The 16634-nt window shown below is 44.8% G+C and overlaps 1 protein-coding gene across 1 annotated transcript in view; it reads right to left on the reverse strand.

Annotated features, from left to right (window-relative positions):
- Positions 1-8046: 8046 nt before the first annotated feature.
- Znf831 (zinc finger protein 831) overlaps positions 8047-16634 on the reverse strand; it is a 63595-nt gene continuing 55007 nt past the window's right edge. Inside the window, exons 4-5 of the mRNA XM_055596259.1 lie at positions 9862-10019; positions 8047-8926 (exon numbers count right to left, since the gene is read on the reverse strand). Coding sequence (XP_055452234.1) covers positions 8114-8926; positions 9862-10019 — 971 coding nt within the window. The 3' untranslated portion in view covers positions 8047-8113. The remainder of the gene's footprint in view (positions 8927-9861; positions 10020-16634) is intronic.

The following is a 16634-nucleotide window of genomic DNA, read 5'->3' on the forward strand; positions in this document are numbered from 1 at the left end:
TGTCCAGGCCCTTCTGGCTTTTAAAGTCTCCACTGAGAATTCAAGCGTTATTCTCATAGGTTTGCCTTTATGTTGATTGGTCATCTCTTTCCTATGCAGCTTTTAATATTTTGTTGTTGTTATTGTTGTTCTATACATTTAGTGTTTTGATTATTATGTATTGAGGGGACTTGCTTTTTCTGGTCCAGTCTATTTGGTGTTCTGTACCTTAATAGGCATTTCCTTCTTTTTTAATTAAATTTTTATTTTTATGTTAATTACAGTTTATTCACTTTGTATCCCAGCTGTAGTCCCCTCTCTACTCCCCTCCCAATCCCACGCTCCTCCCTCATCTCCTCTTATGCTCCTCTCCAAGTCCACTAATGGAGAGGTCCTCCTCCCCTTTCATCTGACCCTAGCTTATCCAGTCTCATCAGAACTCATTGCATTGTCTTCCTCTGGCAAGGCTCAACCCCTGTCCAGGGGAGGTGGTCAAGGAGCTAGCCACTGAGTTTATGTCAGAGACACTCCCTGTTCCCCTTACTAGGGAACCTATTTGGATACTGAGCTGCCATGGGCTACATCTGAGCAGGGATTCTAGGTTATATCCATGAATGGTCCTTGGTTGGAGTATCAGGCTCAGAAAAGATTAATCTTGGAGGAGATAAGGGATAGGTCTGCAATTATCCAACCTGCTTCTATGGCCAAAGTGGCTTGTGGGGTTCCAGGAATACTTGTAGGATCTGGGATCTAGAATAAAGCAATGATTCTCAGGGCTGGATGGATTTATGCCAGCTAGACACAGGCTAAAGCCATCTGAGAGGAGGGGACCTCAATTAAGAAAATGTTTCTATAAGATCAGATGATAGGCAAGCCTGTAAGGCATTTTCTTAATTAGTGATTGATAGGGGAGGGCCCAGCCCATCGTGGGTGGTGCTATCATTGGGCTGGTGGCACTGGGTTCTATAAGAAAGCAAGCTGAATAAGCCATGAAGCACAAACAGCACCCCCCCCATGGCCTCTACATCAGCCCCTGACTCCAGGTTCCTACCTTGTTTGAGCTCCTGTCCTGACTTCTTTCCTTGATGAACAGTGATATGAAAGTATAAGCCAAATAAACCCTTTCCTTTCCAATTTGCTTTTTGATCGTGGTATTTTGTTGCAGCAATAGAAACCCTAACTATGCAGAAACAGTCACTGTTCTATTGTTGTGAAGAGAAACCATGACTATAGCAACTCATAAAGGAAAGCATTGAACTGGGGGCTTGCTTACAATTTCAGAGGTTTAGTCCACTATCTTTTTGGTGGGGAACATGGCAAAAGGCAGGTGTGGTACTTGGAAAAGTAGCCAAGAGCTACATCCTTACCCACAGATCAGAGAGAGTACATGACTGGTTCTGGCATGGGCTTCTGAAACCTCAAAGCCCATCAGCAGTCGCACACTTCCTCCAACAAGGCCACACCCCCTAATCCATTCAAATAGTGCCACTCCCAGTTGACTAAACATTCAAATATGTAAGCTTAAGGGAGCCATTTTTACTTAAACCACCACATACTCTATTGGAGAAAACTGATTTCCTAGTTTTCAATTGTAAATAACTTCTAAGTAGGATTATTTCCACTTATCCATGCTGACATTTGTCTGATTTGAACCTGTGTAGGTCTTGTGTGTGCATTGGTCCACTTGTGTCTGTTTTCTTGGAGTCAGCCATCACCTCTGGAACTGACAATCTTCTAAACCTCTTTGGCATAGGTTCCTGAACTCCAAGGGGAAGGGCTCAATAAAGCCATACCAATTCGGTCTGCATACTTCAGAGTCTCTCAATCTCTGGGACACTGTCCAATCTGGGGCTCTGTATTCATTACCATCTATCGCAAAAAGAAGCTTCTTTGATGGGTGTTGTGAGAGGCACTGCGGGTACAGCAATATGTCATTATGAGTTGTTTTAGTGCTCTGTTCATTTAGCAGGATAATAGCAGGAGGTGATATCCCTTAGCTACACTCAAAAGATAATAATAGGCCACAGGGGGAAATCAACTTTTTCCCCCTATGTGACTGGCTGGAACTCACTTAGAGCTGTCTGCCTCTGCTTCCTGAATAGTGGGGTTAAAGGCATATACTATCACGTCCATTTATTTCCTTTTAACTACATGGATGCCTGTGAGGCTGTGTGTGTATATGTGCATGTGCCTACGAGTGCAGGTGCCAGTGGAGGCCAGCAGAGGGCATTATTTCCTCCCTGGAGTGGAAGTTATGGAACACAAAGCTCCAAATAGTGAGCCTTCTAATGTGGGCTGTGGGAATTGAACTCAGGTTCTTTACAAAGCAAACACAACACTCTTAACTGTAACTGATCTCAGCTGTAACTTTTGATAGAGAACACTTAGCTCTATATTTACAATTCTGTATGTGGTCACCAGTTTCAGAATCTTGGAGAAAACAATGAGGACAGAAACCATGCTGAGCGGGAACTACGATTATTGGAGACTCTAAGAGAGTCTACACCTTTAGATTACATCAGTGTTTCCCCAAGTATAAGGAGCACAACATTTGTGGCATATACATGATATTCAAGTGACACGTGGATGAATGATTTTAATGATTTTGTGTTTAAATGTATATTAGAAAAAGTACCTAGCTAGTACACCCAAACTTGAGATATCTTGCAGATATTGTTGCTTAGAGCAATAATCTTTTCTGAACTGCAGAGATGTTTAAGTAAGAATATTAAGCAAACAGTATACCCCAGAGTGTCATTTTGAAACCTCTGACAAAACCATTGACATGGTTTTCAAATGACTGAAGTCTGAGAATTGATGGACTAATTTCTTACAGCTAGAGTTTGAGGAGTTTGGAAATAAGCAGTTAAGAGACATCAACTAGTACACGTGTTCCAAGTCCCCAGTCACAGTATTTCTTCCAAAGCATCAGACCCATTTACTTCATGAGTCCATATATGCAGGGGGATAACACTATGCTGGGGTGGGAAAAAGTATCTTCACACAGAGGGATGATTTTGATGTACAAATGTTTTCTTTGTTGATGGGTAACATTAAGCTTTCAAGAACCATCGAGTCCACAGGGGAGAGCCTTGGATTATTGCACTGCGCCTAGTGAGTGCTTCCATGTGGTTTCAAAGTTTAAGAATTTAAGAATTAAGAATTTTTAAAATTTAAATTTAAATTTAAGAATTTTAAAAAAAGTATTTCTAAGTTAAAAACTATAAATTGAGGCAGGTCATGTGACAATTGAGGCACTCGAGGTGAATAATAGTACAAGGAGAAAGGGAAATTTGCTATCATCCCATCCTTTTATTGACTGGAGTGGAATTCCAATATGGCAGACAGAGTGTCTGGTTATCGAGTTGGGAATAGTCAGAAGTAAAATCTTACAGGAAGTTATGTGGGTGGTTTGGTTTAAAATTAATGAGACATTAATAACACAAGACATTTTCATTTTTACATTTTATTTTTATCAAAAGAAAATAATTTAACCATATAAAGAAGGGGGGGCATTCCCCAACCAGGAAGCCAAGCGCTTCCTCTTCACAAGCAAAGGCTAGAACACTGAGCCCCGACAGAGCGGCCTGTGCTTGGAAGCACTCGGGTCACTCTCTAGTGCTCCTAGTGACAGGACTGACTTTTCCTGGCTCCTTTTCTCCCCATGGTGATGCAGTATGCTCACATTTTCGTATATTTCTTCAGACCAAATTATACATATTAACACATGAATGCAGAGTATGAAGAAGACACACACAACTGTTGAAATCTACCACTCGCACGAGACTGTTCTAGATCCTGACACCTATATTTAATGAGTTTTGAAAGAGATGGACAAATGTAGTGCTTCAAAAGCCAATGCTTCTTGAACTGGAGTAAAGAAAAACACAGAGGCCCATCTTGTCGTAGTTGTAGGAATTTGATCACCCAGAGCCTGGTGGGCCATTATTAATGACATCCCTCTGCCTTATTAAATGACATCTAGGGAGCCAAGCAGACGCACATTCCCGTAACTATAAAAATCTGCTGCACCAGGTAAATTCTGTGCAAAATGCAAATTCCTATGCTGGGGAAGAAATGAATAATGTAATCATTCTAAGTAATGGATGCAGACTCAAGGAAGTGGTTTCTGGCATGAGGCTGAGAACCGTTTATCTCTCATGCTGAGGACAGTGGTCACACCACACCGCTGCAAGGCTAAGCTTCCTTCAGATGCCAGCTTTAGAAGGCAGCATTTAGGAAAGGGAACTTCCGGTTGGTTCTAAGTTACTCACCGAGTTGTGAGCAATCCAAACAATCACTCTTTCTCTCCTCCTTCTCCCCCTCCCTCCCCTCCCAACTTCTCCCCATCCCTCCTTTCCCTCAGTCTCTCTTTTTCCTCTACATCTCACCCCCCACCCCTCCTCCCACCACCACCCTGCAAACAAATCACAGGTTGTGAGCTGTGGTTCTTGGGCCTTCCAAGAACCACATCCTCTGAGATGTCAAGCTTAGACCTAGCAAGGAGGTGAGAACAGCTCCCATGGCACCTTACAAAAAGGAGGGTCAGGGTGGCCACCAAAACTCAGAAAGCTTAAAGAGTTGACCAAGTGGAGAGATGGGAGACCTTGCTCCTCCATGTGTCTCAAAACGTGGCCAGGCACAGCTCTTGTGGAGGACAGTCAGTGGTCAGTGTCAGACACCATGAGCAGTGGCACTTGGGCTGCAAAGAATCCAAAGCCCTCTTTCTCCCATTCTGTGCCTGCACCCCTGGCACTCATCTCCATGAAGGAAGCTGAGGCACCAATTGCTTAAGACATGAAGGTACATATGAATAACCGCATGGCAAACAATATGCAGGCCTTGTTGCAAAATACTTTTTTTATATGTGGTTCTGGGAATTGAACCCAGGGCCTTATGCACACCTGGCAAGTATTCTACCACTGAGTTACATCCTCAGCATTGAAAATAGATTTGTTTTTCCTGAACCATCATTTGTTAAGCACTTGTAGTATTGTCAAACTGTACCAATGACCAACTGGTAAATGCTAGAATTTTTTTAATAACCCAAAATGAGTTTTGGGTTTTATGGGTGAAAGTTTTCTTTTAGTTGTCTTATAATTGTATTTCGCCTCAATAAAATTAGATTTATAAAAATCAGTGACTATTTGTGGCATTATAGAAAGGATTCCCCATTAAAACCAAACCAAACCAAACCAAACCAAACCAAACCAAACCAAACCAAAAAATATCTTACTTTAGGATACTTTCAGTAGCTAGCTTGTCCCATGGCCATTTTAAATGATTGTTTGGTTGAAAAAAAAATCTATTGAAATACAGAGTTCACACATTGATGTTGATTTAAAGTAAGTGACCCCTGGGGAGCCTGGCACTTCGTGCCCAGGTGAAGCAACGGGTCTGACCAGCTGCCTGGCTTTGTGAGAGACGCAGGGGTTTAAAGAGATAGAACCAATATCCTGCAGCCTTGGACCCAGGCTTGGGGGTGGCAGCTAGTCATGCTGGGTCAGAAGAGGCAGAGCCCCCACTGTGCTTTTTGGAGCTATGATTATGACATGGGCCTGGTGAGCCTCTTGTGTCTTAACAGTCACCTGGAAATAAAGATCCAGGACAGTGGTTCTCAGCCCTCCTAATGCTGTGACCCTTCAGTACAGTTTCTCAGATGTGTGAGGACCTCCAACCATGAAATTATTTTTGTTGCTGCTTCGTTACTATAATATTGATACTGTTATGAATCACAAGGTAAATCCAATGGTCTTAGGTGACCCCTGTTAAAGGGTCATTAGACCCCCAAAGAGGTCATGAGCCATAGGTTGAGAACCACTGTCCTGTAAAGCAGTCCTGCCCCTATTGTCCTGTAACTCCTGAGACAAAGGAGCCTGTTCCACCTACATACACGCTCTCTGCTCTCAGTGTTGTGCTTTTTGTTTGAGAAACTCTGACTTAGTCTGGCAGTGAGTGGTGGCACGCACTTGGGAGGAAGAGACAGGCAGATCTCGGTGAGTTCAAGGCCAGCCTGGTCTACAGAGTGAGTCTCGGGACAGCCAGGCCTATACCGAGAAACCCTGCCTCAAAAGCAAAACAAACAAACAAACAAACAAACAAAAAAACAAAATAAAATCAAATTAAAATTAAAAATTCTGATTTATAAAGTGGGTGGTGGCACTCCAAAGTCAGGAGTTCGGGGTGGGGCTGAGGGTGGGGATTAGCCCGTTTTTCCCCTCAGCTCACATACCCCATAGCGGTGGTACCAGAACAGAATTTGCATATCCAGACTGTTCTTCAGCATCTTGAGCATGACGACTCCGGGGCAACGTTTTCCATGGGGTATGCTTCCAGGCTGTGTGGACACACACGTCAAGGAGCTCGTGGTTCCTCTATCGGCTACGCCCACCAGGATCCAGCCCCACAGATGCGCTCAGCTCCTCCATCCGGGTCCCTTTCTCATTGATGTCTCACTCACAGAGCCAGTCATCGCCAGGCTCCCCTGCTGCCTTTCTCGCATACAGGTCTTCCACAGGGCAGCCGATCACCACGCCACTCTCATGTTGTTTAGGAAGCACTGAGGCAATGTCTAGTTCCTTTCAACCCCTCTGTGCTGCTGTTGGTTAGGGTACCATAGGTGAGATACATCTGAATAACTGCGTGGTGTCCACAGATGTGGACTAAAAAGAAAATAATAATAAGGGGAAGCTGCTTTTTCACTGAGGTTCTCTGTGGGTAACAGCAAAACTGGAAAAGTCACACGAAAACACTTGGACCGTACTCCCTCACAGGTGAGGATTTAAGAAAAAAGCATGTTGGCACGTGTGAGGCAGGCTCTTCTCACGGCTGCCAGGCCTGGGAGCACAGACGTGAGTGCCATTACCTTGGAGTGAAGCCAGAAGCTGGGCCAGAAGTCACAAATTGTACAAAATCATAACGAGGCGAGTAGAAAAATTGTAGAGGAATGAGCAGTGTAAACTTCTGGAAAGTTCCCTCTCCCATTTAACTGGAAGAAGAGGAAGGCTGAGAGCCTGAGGCCTGCACAGTAGGCCAGCTGAGGCAGACCCGGCCTCTGCACAACGACACGGCACGCCAGGTAGGAGTGCTGGGGGTTTGATCTGTGCTGTTCGGAGATGCGCAATACAAAGGTTGATTTAATTTGACAGCAAAGTAACACCAAGCCCCCAAAATAAAATTAGCAAGATAGAAAACAGCGTCAAAACTCCAATTAGTTTGATGTCAAGGAAGCTTCCGGAGGAAGTTTGAAAGGCTCTATCATGAGGAACAGGCATCACTTCAACCTGCACAGATTACTAAAATGTAACCCTCTAATTGAAATTGCTCATAGCCCAGTATGACAAAAAGAATCAGAGGGGGGAAAATGAATTTTCCCTTCAAAAAAAAATGACTCATTACAGTGACTATTTTACTGACTTAATGCAATGTTCCTTTGCAAGATCTTAAAAAAAAAAAAAAGAAAAGAAAAAACACAAGGTCTTTTTTATGGGGGGGAGGGGGTCTCACGGAAAAGGCACCAGGTACAAGGGCTGTACGTGCTTGTGTTTTGGGACCAGAAACAAGTACTGACCATTTGTGCAACATACAAAAGGGCCTTAGCAGTTGTGATGGATATTTACAGTGTCCATTAAGAAGATGGCTGGCCCTGACCAGTTTTCGAATGCATCTGTGGTTAGTCTCTGAAGTGTGTAGGCAGGTCTTGGTGTCCAGTTTACATCCCATCCTTTTTTCTCAAACTACCTGGATGGCCCCAAATTTGCTTGTCACTCCTAACTTAGTGATGGTGGTGGTGCCGGGTCTCACCGGTCAGGAACAATGTCGCATATGGCTCGTCTGGTTAGTGTCATTTTACTGGCTGAGGCAGTGGATTACAACATCGCTCATGCCGGAGCTGTGTCCATGGAGCCTCTTGACATGGCACTTCCAGCCATCTTGACTCTTTGAGATCAATGTGAGAAGCCCAAGATCTGTCTGAGAGAAGCTAAAGAAAGCTTCGGCTGGATCTGGGCATGGTTAGAGTTGGCTTGAAGAAATCTCAGATGGCTTTCCCAGTCTATTGATGTTTTATAAACAGAGTTAGGTGCCCATTACACTTGGTCCTTGACCATAGCCACCATCTTTCTCTGGAAGCATATCATATCTCTATAACCAGTCTGTCCTCATCATCGCTGCTGGTGTCACTGAGCTCCACCCGAGTCTGCTTTCGCATTCCTTCCAAGCTCGTCTTTCGGATGGATCTCAAAGGGGCTTCGGGGACCTCTGAGGGCTCTGCTTGGTCAGCAGGAGCTGTGACACTCCTGGGGGTGGTTAATGCTTCAGCTTGGCTAGTCCCATCCTCACTTCCTGATGCAGCACAGTGGACAGCCCCTTCCCCACATCCATATTGGCCCCAGGAAGAAAACTCTCCCTGGGCCCTCGCTTCCCCCTGTTGTGAGCTGATTGAACTCGGTCCTGAAGGTGGCATTTCTACACTAGTCTTCCCAGGTGACCTTTGGCCAGAGGAAGGCCTCTCTGGAAGACATGCCTGCAGCATGCTGTCCGGCACGACTCCTCTGTCTGGGGAGCTTTGTGCCACAGACTGCTCTTCAGAGGACTCTGTGCTGTGAACCCCCAGGGTGCTGTGTCCTGTTCTTGTCCCCACAGAAGCACAGATGGCAGCCACAGAGGTAGCGGTGTCGTGGTGTGGAAATGCTCCTTTGGGTCTAAAGGAAGCAGGTGGCTCTGGAACTTCTGGGGAGGTGCATGCCTTGGGAGCGATGGAGACTTGAGCCTGGGAAGGCAGCAGCTGAGTCCCTGGCGGTCCAACATCAAGACCCTTGTCCTGGGGCAGAAGATCTTCCTGAGACACTGCCAAGAACGTATTAGATTGCAGAGATAGTGCCGGCCCGGTACCATGTTTCTTCTCCTGAGAACAGTCATTCTGCTCACCAGCAGTTGGAGAAACACCCTACAACACAAATGCAAAGGGAAAGAAATAGGGGGAGAGGTTAATCGGTGTAGAGAAAACTGTGATCAGAAGCATGGTCCTGTAATGAAAGCGAGGTCTTGAGGTCTTGACGACTCTTTCCTGAGCGTGGCCCCTCAACAGGATCCCTCGATAAGTTTCCATTAATAACTAATGAGCTCCTGATTGGTACAAAATAGGTCACTGTGCATTCCCATTGTGTTGTGTGAAGGCAAACAACTCCACTACTCAGCTGGCCCCACACTTCCTGTCTCCAGCCAGCAGGATGGGTCAAGGGGGCGTGTGGTGCCGACACAGATCCGCCTGGGATAGTTTCACACTGCAGGAACATCTGCAGTATAGCAGCACCTTCTTATGTGGGGATTAATCACACAGACTTGAGGCTTTCCAGAGAACATCCCAACAGTTTCACAACCAAAGACAGCCAACCGCATGTGTGACATACGAAAGTCAGGAGATAGCATCCTGTGGGAGTCAACCTTGCTCACCTGGGCCCTCTTTGTTGTTTGTCACTGCATGCACCAGGCTAGCTGCCTCAAGAACTTTTAGGGATTTTCTTGTCTCCACCTCCCATCTCCCTGTATGAGTGCTGAAGTTGTAGGCTCTCAAGATAGGCACTCAGCATTGCTGTGGGCTCTGGGATTTGAACTCAGGTCCTCACACATGCACAGCAGGTGACTTTACCTACTGAGCCATCTCTGCAGTCCCAAACGTTGGCTAATTTTTCAGTGTAAGATGTTTGGGGGTGGTTTTGTCTGGTTTTAGTGTTCAGGGGAGCCCTAGAATGAGACGAGGATATTTTCTGCATGGGCAGTGATATGGGAATGAAGGCATTAAGTCTAGATGACAGAGACATATCAGAGAGACACCAGTGAGATATCAGAGTGATACCAGGACCTCTGAATGATGGTTCCCACCTTCAGAGATGACTTGTCTATTTCCAGGATGGTCTCTGAGCTTGTGCCAGGAGAGATGGGTTCTGAAGTCTGTCTGCAGTCACCTTCCTTCTCACTGTCCCTATGATCAATGGACAAGTCTGTGCAGGCACAAGATGTCTCTCCTTGAAGATTTAGGCCTGAAAGAGGGAACACATTTGTTTATAGACATCTAGAATCAGGAACTGAGGCAAGAGTGTTGAGGAGACTTTCTGGGTCTCCACAACCACCCTCAGCTCTGTGAGCCTCAGCTCACACAGCCAGCACAGCACTCTGATTCTCCAACCAGCTCACACTCAGCCAAACGCATTCTCTTTGCTTCCTTCAAAGAAAGAAATGGCAAAACCAAGTCCCCAAGTATGACTCCATAAGCGTATACATTTCAAATAACGTTCCACACAGTGTCTGCTCTCATCGCAGAGTATCCTTCACCCAGCTTTCTTTGGGTTAATTTTAGATCACTTTGAGTCTTCTGGATCCAGGTAGCCAGACTAGAGAGCTCGATACGGTACACCATGGCGGGGGGGGGGGGGCTCCTTGGTGATGACACTTGGTCTCCACTGAAGTGCCAGGCAGCAGGGGGTGAGGTGGGTACCTGTGACATTGTCATTTACTGTGGCAGCAGTCTCCACATGGAAAGAAAGAGACAGACTTGCCTCTCACACCTGCTCTCCTTTGTTCCTCCTTGCCCTCTCCTCCTTTTCCTCACAAGGAACAACAATCAGGCCAAAAGAACCATAGGGCGGTCCTTTCCAAGAGGTTAGATTGCATTATAAGATAAGCTGAAAACAAAATCCAGAATGCCTGGATCCCTGGAAGATGTACTGGGCACATTGTCAAATCCGCTCTTATTTTGATTAAAGTTGCACAAGCACAGAGTTTGAAAACCCTAAACCTTTCTGCTTATTAGGAAAGCTAGCAACTCCTGCCCACCCATCCACCCTTTTTCATTTTGGAGTCTTCTAAGATTTATTTCTCTTTCTCATACTTCTATGCTTACAGATTGACCTATGACCTCCCTCGAAGCCAGAAGCAAGCAACTGTTCCTCTAAGACCCTCTTTCCAAGACTTCAGCTCCCTTGCATGTAGCGTTTTTGTCACACTTGTCCATCCTCTCCATCCTCATGTGCAGATCCCTGACTCCACACCTTGTTCAGGTGGCTATTTGAAGCCTTCCTCCTGTCTAGGTGCAGGCCAGTCTCCACTGAGCTGCGCTAAACACTAGGATTGCACCGCCTTTCTTAAAACAATTGTTTTCCTCAGCATTAGTAGGTTTTGAGGTCCCCATCACTTTCTCTATTTCCCTTTCTAGGAACATATTAAAATCACTTCCCAGATTCCCCAACTGTTTAAGGTTTGCTTTCTCTCTGGACAAGCTAAAACTCATGCCTCAACTATGTAATAAATTTTATGGGCTCCCTTTTTCCCCATTCAAAAAGAAAATTGAAGGAAGGGGGGGGGAAAGGGAGTCAGAAAAGGTTGGAGGGAGAAAGGGACAGAAAATTGAAAGAGGGAAGAATGAATGGAGGACAAAGAAGAGACAAAAGAAATGGTAAATACAAAAAGCAATTTAATGGGCTTCACAGGTGGTCTTCCATTGTAGGCCTCACTATATATAGTCAAAGTTAGAGATCTAAGATGAACATTGTGTTCAATGTTATGAATTTGTAATCCCAGAACTGGAGAAACAAAGACAGGAGGATCCCTGGGTCTTGCTGGCCTGCCAGCCTAGCCAATGTGTGAGCTCCAGGCCAATGAGATGCCTTCTCTCAAAACAAACAATAAAGATGGCACCTGATATATCCTCTGGTCTCCACACATATTATCACCTCCCTGAATCATCTCCTATGGACATGGGTCTCACAAACCCATCAGACACCCAATTCTCCTGGGCTTCTAAAAGAAAACAAGGTGTATAGAATCACATCATCCCTTGCATTTAAGCACAAAAATCTAAAAAGATCTTCTATCTCCACAGGTCAGCAGCTAGGTTTACTGTGTACAGTAATTCTGAGCAAACCAGCTTTGAAAACGAACAGGGAAGTGCAAAAGTTTAGGAAGCTGTGAGTTTCCCTTCAGTACCATCTCAGTGAGCGCATGTGTGATGGTGTTGTCTCTTACAAAGCAGCTGGCTGCTGGGACTTCTCATCTGCTCAGCAAATAAATGGGACCTGAGTTCCTTCCACAAAGCAGGCTTCCAGCTGAGAGGAACCTTGTCCTCGAAGGATTCTGCTGTAATGGGGATCAGGGGAGAGACACAAGAGAGTTTTAGATGGTGCTGGGTTCATGAAGCAATTAGACAGAGGGCATCAGCACAGCAGAGTGTGACAATTAGAGACTCTTGTAGAGAGAACACGGCATGGGAGGTAATGGAGAGTCTAGCCATAAAGGTAGGGAAGTGTTCGAGAGGATGATAAATGACACAGAGTGATAGCATTGTCCACATACAAAGGTGTTTCAGAAGAAGGAAGAGCAAAGGCAGAGGCCCCACAAGGAGAGAACAGAGGGACTAAGAGGCTGGAGCGAGGCCGGTGACACCAGCGTGTACGGGTGTTGTGAGCAGAGGCAGAGGTGAAGTCAACAGGGCTTTCATCTCAGAACACACATGTCTCTCAGGAAGAAGCCAATGTTTTCAGTGTAGGCCAACATTTCTTTTTCAAAAATAAATGTTGACGCCACTTAAAGATCAGCTTGGAAGGAGAAAGCATGAGAGGTAAGAAATCAGTCTCCAGGTTCCTAGGGTCATCTAGGAACCCGGATTCCAGGCAAGGAAAACCAAAGTGGAGAAAGCCCACGTCCTCAGGCTCTGCTTTCATCCTCACCTGGGAGGTGTCAGCATGGAGCTGTCACAAAGCAAACATGGCTACAGCTCCACTGTGGGCCAAGGACAGTCGCTCAATCTAAGTGGATCAAGCTTCATCCCCACGGTGACAAAATGACCAGACAATTCATTCAATTCACTGAAGAAATAAAACCAATTAGTATAGAGAAGATAATCAGATTGGCCAAATGTCTTCCCAACAGGTTGTTTGGGTTTTTAGCTTAAGCAGAAAGGTCGGTGCATATTTGACCAATAACTTCCGGCTCATCCAAGAGAGAGAAGGGAGAAAATCTATTGATTTAATTTGCTTTCAACCCTGCAGTCTACAGAGAAAAGTGAATTATCTCTAACAATTGTGAAAAATGCCCAAAAAATGTCACTGAAGTGTGTTAAACTAATTTGGATTATTGAAGCAGGACACTAACTTGCTTTGAAATGAATGGCCCCTTTCAAAAAGTAAGTCGTGCCCTGGCCAAATTTTAAAGTGCAAAATGCCATCCTGTTTAGGTTTCAGCTCCACACCCTATGAATCACTTCCCCCACCTTCAGAATTATAGATTCTGCATCTCCACGCATCTTCAGAACCCGGCTGCCCACACTCAATTACAGGGATCTTATTAGAGAATCGTCTCTCATCGAGGCTCTCTGCTTCGTGCTCTTCTCCTGATTAAAGGCCGCACTCTTAATAATTTCTCTCAGAAATAATTGCCGTGCCACGTCAGGAGGAAGAGACTGCTTAAGCGGGTACAGCAATTGCAAATTTAGCTCTCTTGAAGATGCTATAAGAAACTGGTAAAATAATTAAAAAGAAAACTCAGGCAGAGACAACAGGACAAAACTGTCAATGGAATTATCGGCCTTTTTAATGTCAAATCTGCTTTGGGCTGTCTCATTTCCAGGCCTTATTAAAATGCTAATAAATTTATTACTCAAATATCATTATCTCAAAATGTGAGTCATTTGAATAATTTCTTTTGGTCTGTCCCAACAGCTCCCCAAACTCCATTCATGTGGAGGCCACAGACTCAGAAATATCAAGTAGGAAACTGAACTTCCAGGATCAGCCTCGTCGCCCTTCTAAGCAAGCGGAAATTATAAACAGGAAGGTGGGATCGTCTCTGCAACTTGTAATTGATTTGAGATTAAATTGTTCCAAAGTGTCTCTGCCATTAAAGAACACATAACGTGCTGGCAATTAAGACAAGCAATCACTTACAAGAAAGCTGGGCAGATCTTTAAAACTAATCATGTTGTGAATGGTTATTCGCTCATTTATTGAAGTATTTATTTAATCCATTTTAAGTCTATATTTTTTGAACCCATATTGTTGAGGCTTGAATATTGACCAAACACTGAATGCAAGCCAATATTGTGCCAAGAGCTAAGATGTTTGTGCAGAGGTTAAGGGAGGCTTATCCCCTTCATGGAAATTACTATCTAATGGGGACAAAGATTTATTTTATTCTTAGTTTGCTATTGCTGTTGTTGGAGGGTACACATATCACAGTTCTCCTGTGGAACTCAAAGGACAACTTTCAGGAGTCAGCTCTTTCCTTCTACCCTGTGGGTTCCAGGGATTGAACTCATGCCATCAAGCTTGACAACACATGCCTTTACCCACTGAGCCACAATATCTCTCTCTCTCTCTCTCTCTCTCTCTCTCTCTCTCTCACACACACACACACACACACACAATATCACCAAGCAGCTGTCATCAGCACTGTGAAAGATACAGCAATAAGATGCTCAGACTGAAAGGTGATGACCCAAGCCCACCTCTGTTCACAGAAAGAGTTGAAACCATCCAGGAAGTGCCTGTCCCCCGGGGCTATATCACTAATAAACCTGAATTATTCAGCCATGTAATTATCTGACAGATTTTCTTGGAGCCCCTCTTGCAGAGCTGCTGTATTGTCTGAGGGTGCCTTCATTTGTTACTGACATCTTATGGTTTATGCAATCTCTTTAGGAAAACAGTATGGTGCAAAGTGATGGCAGAGGGCCCGACAGTCCTCTCAGACAGAGAAGATGGGCAATGTCTGAGGCTGAAGGCAGCCAGAAAGTAACAGGAAGTAACAGAAGCTGGTGGGTGGTTGGAAATCCGGCAGAAGCAGCTTCAGCCTCCAGCTCTACCAGCAGGAGGGACCCAAGAGGGGACCAGAAAAAGTATGTTTATCAAGGGGCGCCTCTGACGTTCTTGTTCTAGCACAATCTTTGGAAAGTTCTCAGAGTCATCACTGAGCCTTTTCTTTCAGAGTTCACTTTCTCGGCGGTTCTCATCACTCCAATTGCTATGATGAAAGGCAATCAGGCCAAGTTCTCTCCCCTCATGGACATCCTGTTCCTTGACTATGTTTAGGACAAAACGGTGCTTGAGATCTTGTCTTGAGTCTTAAAAAATATTTTTTTTTACCATGTCCATTCTACAAAAGTGCACCCTTCAAATACAAAGTCAAAATAGGATTCCAAAATCACGGAAGGAAAAATAGAAGATGATTAAAGAAATGTTACCGAGACCATTAAATGCCGAGGTTGAACCCGAACTGGCACTTTTAGAGTCCTTATTTTTAAAGTCTTTTGTTGCTGAGTGAAAATTGTGTATGGGTCTCTTCCTGGAATGCAATCAACATACCTGCAACAGAGGCTCATCACTCCTTAAGATTTACACACCCAGGAACGGGGAGAAATTATTCTGTCTCAGCAATTTCAGAGAACCGTGATTTAACTAAAAGCTTTAGAGAAGGAATTAATACTCCTCCATTAATCCTAATAATAATATTTAAAAAAAAAAGTTGCAGGGAGATCATTACAAGAGATGTAGGAGGGCCTGTCAGAGAAGGAAGGCCCTCTGAACCCCTTCTGAAAACAACTCCACGGAGCCCCAGGCCCAAAGCCAGAGGCCAGGCCCCAGGGCAGGTGAGATGATCAAGGTGGACAACACCTGTAAAGAATCCAGCAGTCAGCAAAGGCAGGCTGTGGCTTTTTGCCATGATCACATGTAGCCCTCTGTCTAGAATAGTTAGGAAACTGTGCCCTTTGTGTGTATGCCATTAGAAAGTTTTGACTTTGGGACCACCTGTCACTGGTCCCTGTCACTGATGATGTCAAACGAAAGTTTGACATCATCCACAGGCCTCATTCCCAGGGTGAACCAGCATGTCTGGGTCATGTGACCCTCCCAGCTCATCTCAATTCTGTGGATGGCACTGGATGGAAATGTTTTAAAAATTGGTTTTAAAATGGTTTAAAAATTCAACCCTGTCAGTGAAATAATCAGACCTTTCCAGGAACCATCACTAGGAATGTTTATCTCACATTTTATTGAGGAAAATCATTTTAGGTGGCCTGTGTAAAACAGTAACTCTCAGCCAGAAAGTAATGGAGGAGTGTGGGGTTCTGGAGAGGTGTCCTAGCTGATAAAGACCTAACAAATGGCACATTCAAAAAGGCTGCCTGGGTGCAGGGACACTGGGACTAGATCCCTGGAAATCCTCGCTCTGATCCAGCAGAGACACAGGAGAGGACATAGGAGCTTGCTCAGCACATATGCTCAGAATGTGCAAGGAAAAAGCCACACACTGTTATTTTATGTGCCTTTTGTCATTGTTATTTTCTAAATATCAGCAGTGTTTACCCAACATCTCTGGGACCTGGCTTCTTCCCACCTAGTGTTTAAGACGCTCAAGTCCAAGGACCATGAGGGTTAAATCAGCCTTGGATTTCCTTTTGAAACATACTATTTAACCAGGCATGGCAGAGCTCCAGGATTTGTGAGGTAGAGGCAGAAGGATCAGAAGTTTAGTGTCATGCTCCATTGTATGGCCTGTTTGGAGCCAGCCTGGGCTACACAAAGGTTTGGAGGAAGAAGGAAGAAGAAGAAGAAGAAGAAGAAGAAGAAGAAGAAGAAGAAGAAGAAGAAGAAGAAGAAGAAGAA

Source organism: Psammomys obesus, unplaced genomic scaffold, assembly GCF_907164565.1.
Source record: "Psammomys obesus unplaced genomic scaffold, mPsaObe1.curated_primary_1811, whole genome shotgun sequence".
Taxonomy (NCBI): domain Eukaryota; kingdom Metazoa; phylum Chordata; class Mammalia; order Rodentia; family Muridae; genus Psammomys; species Psammomys obesus.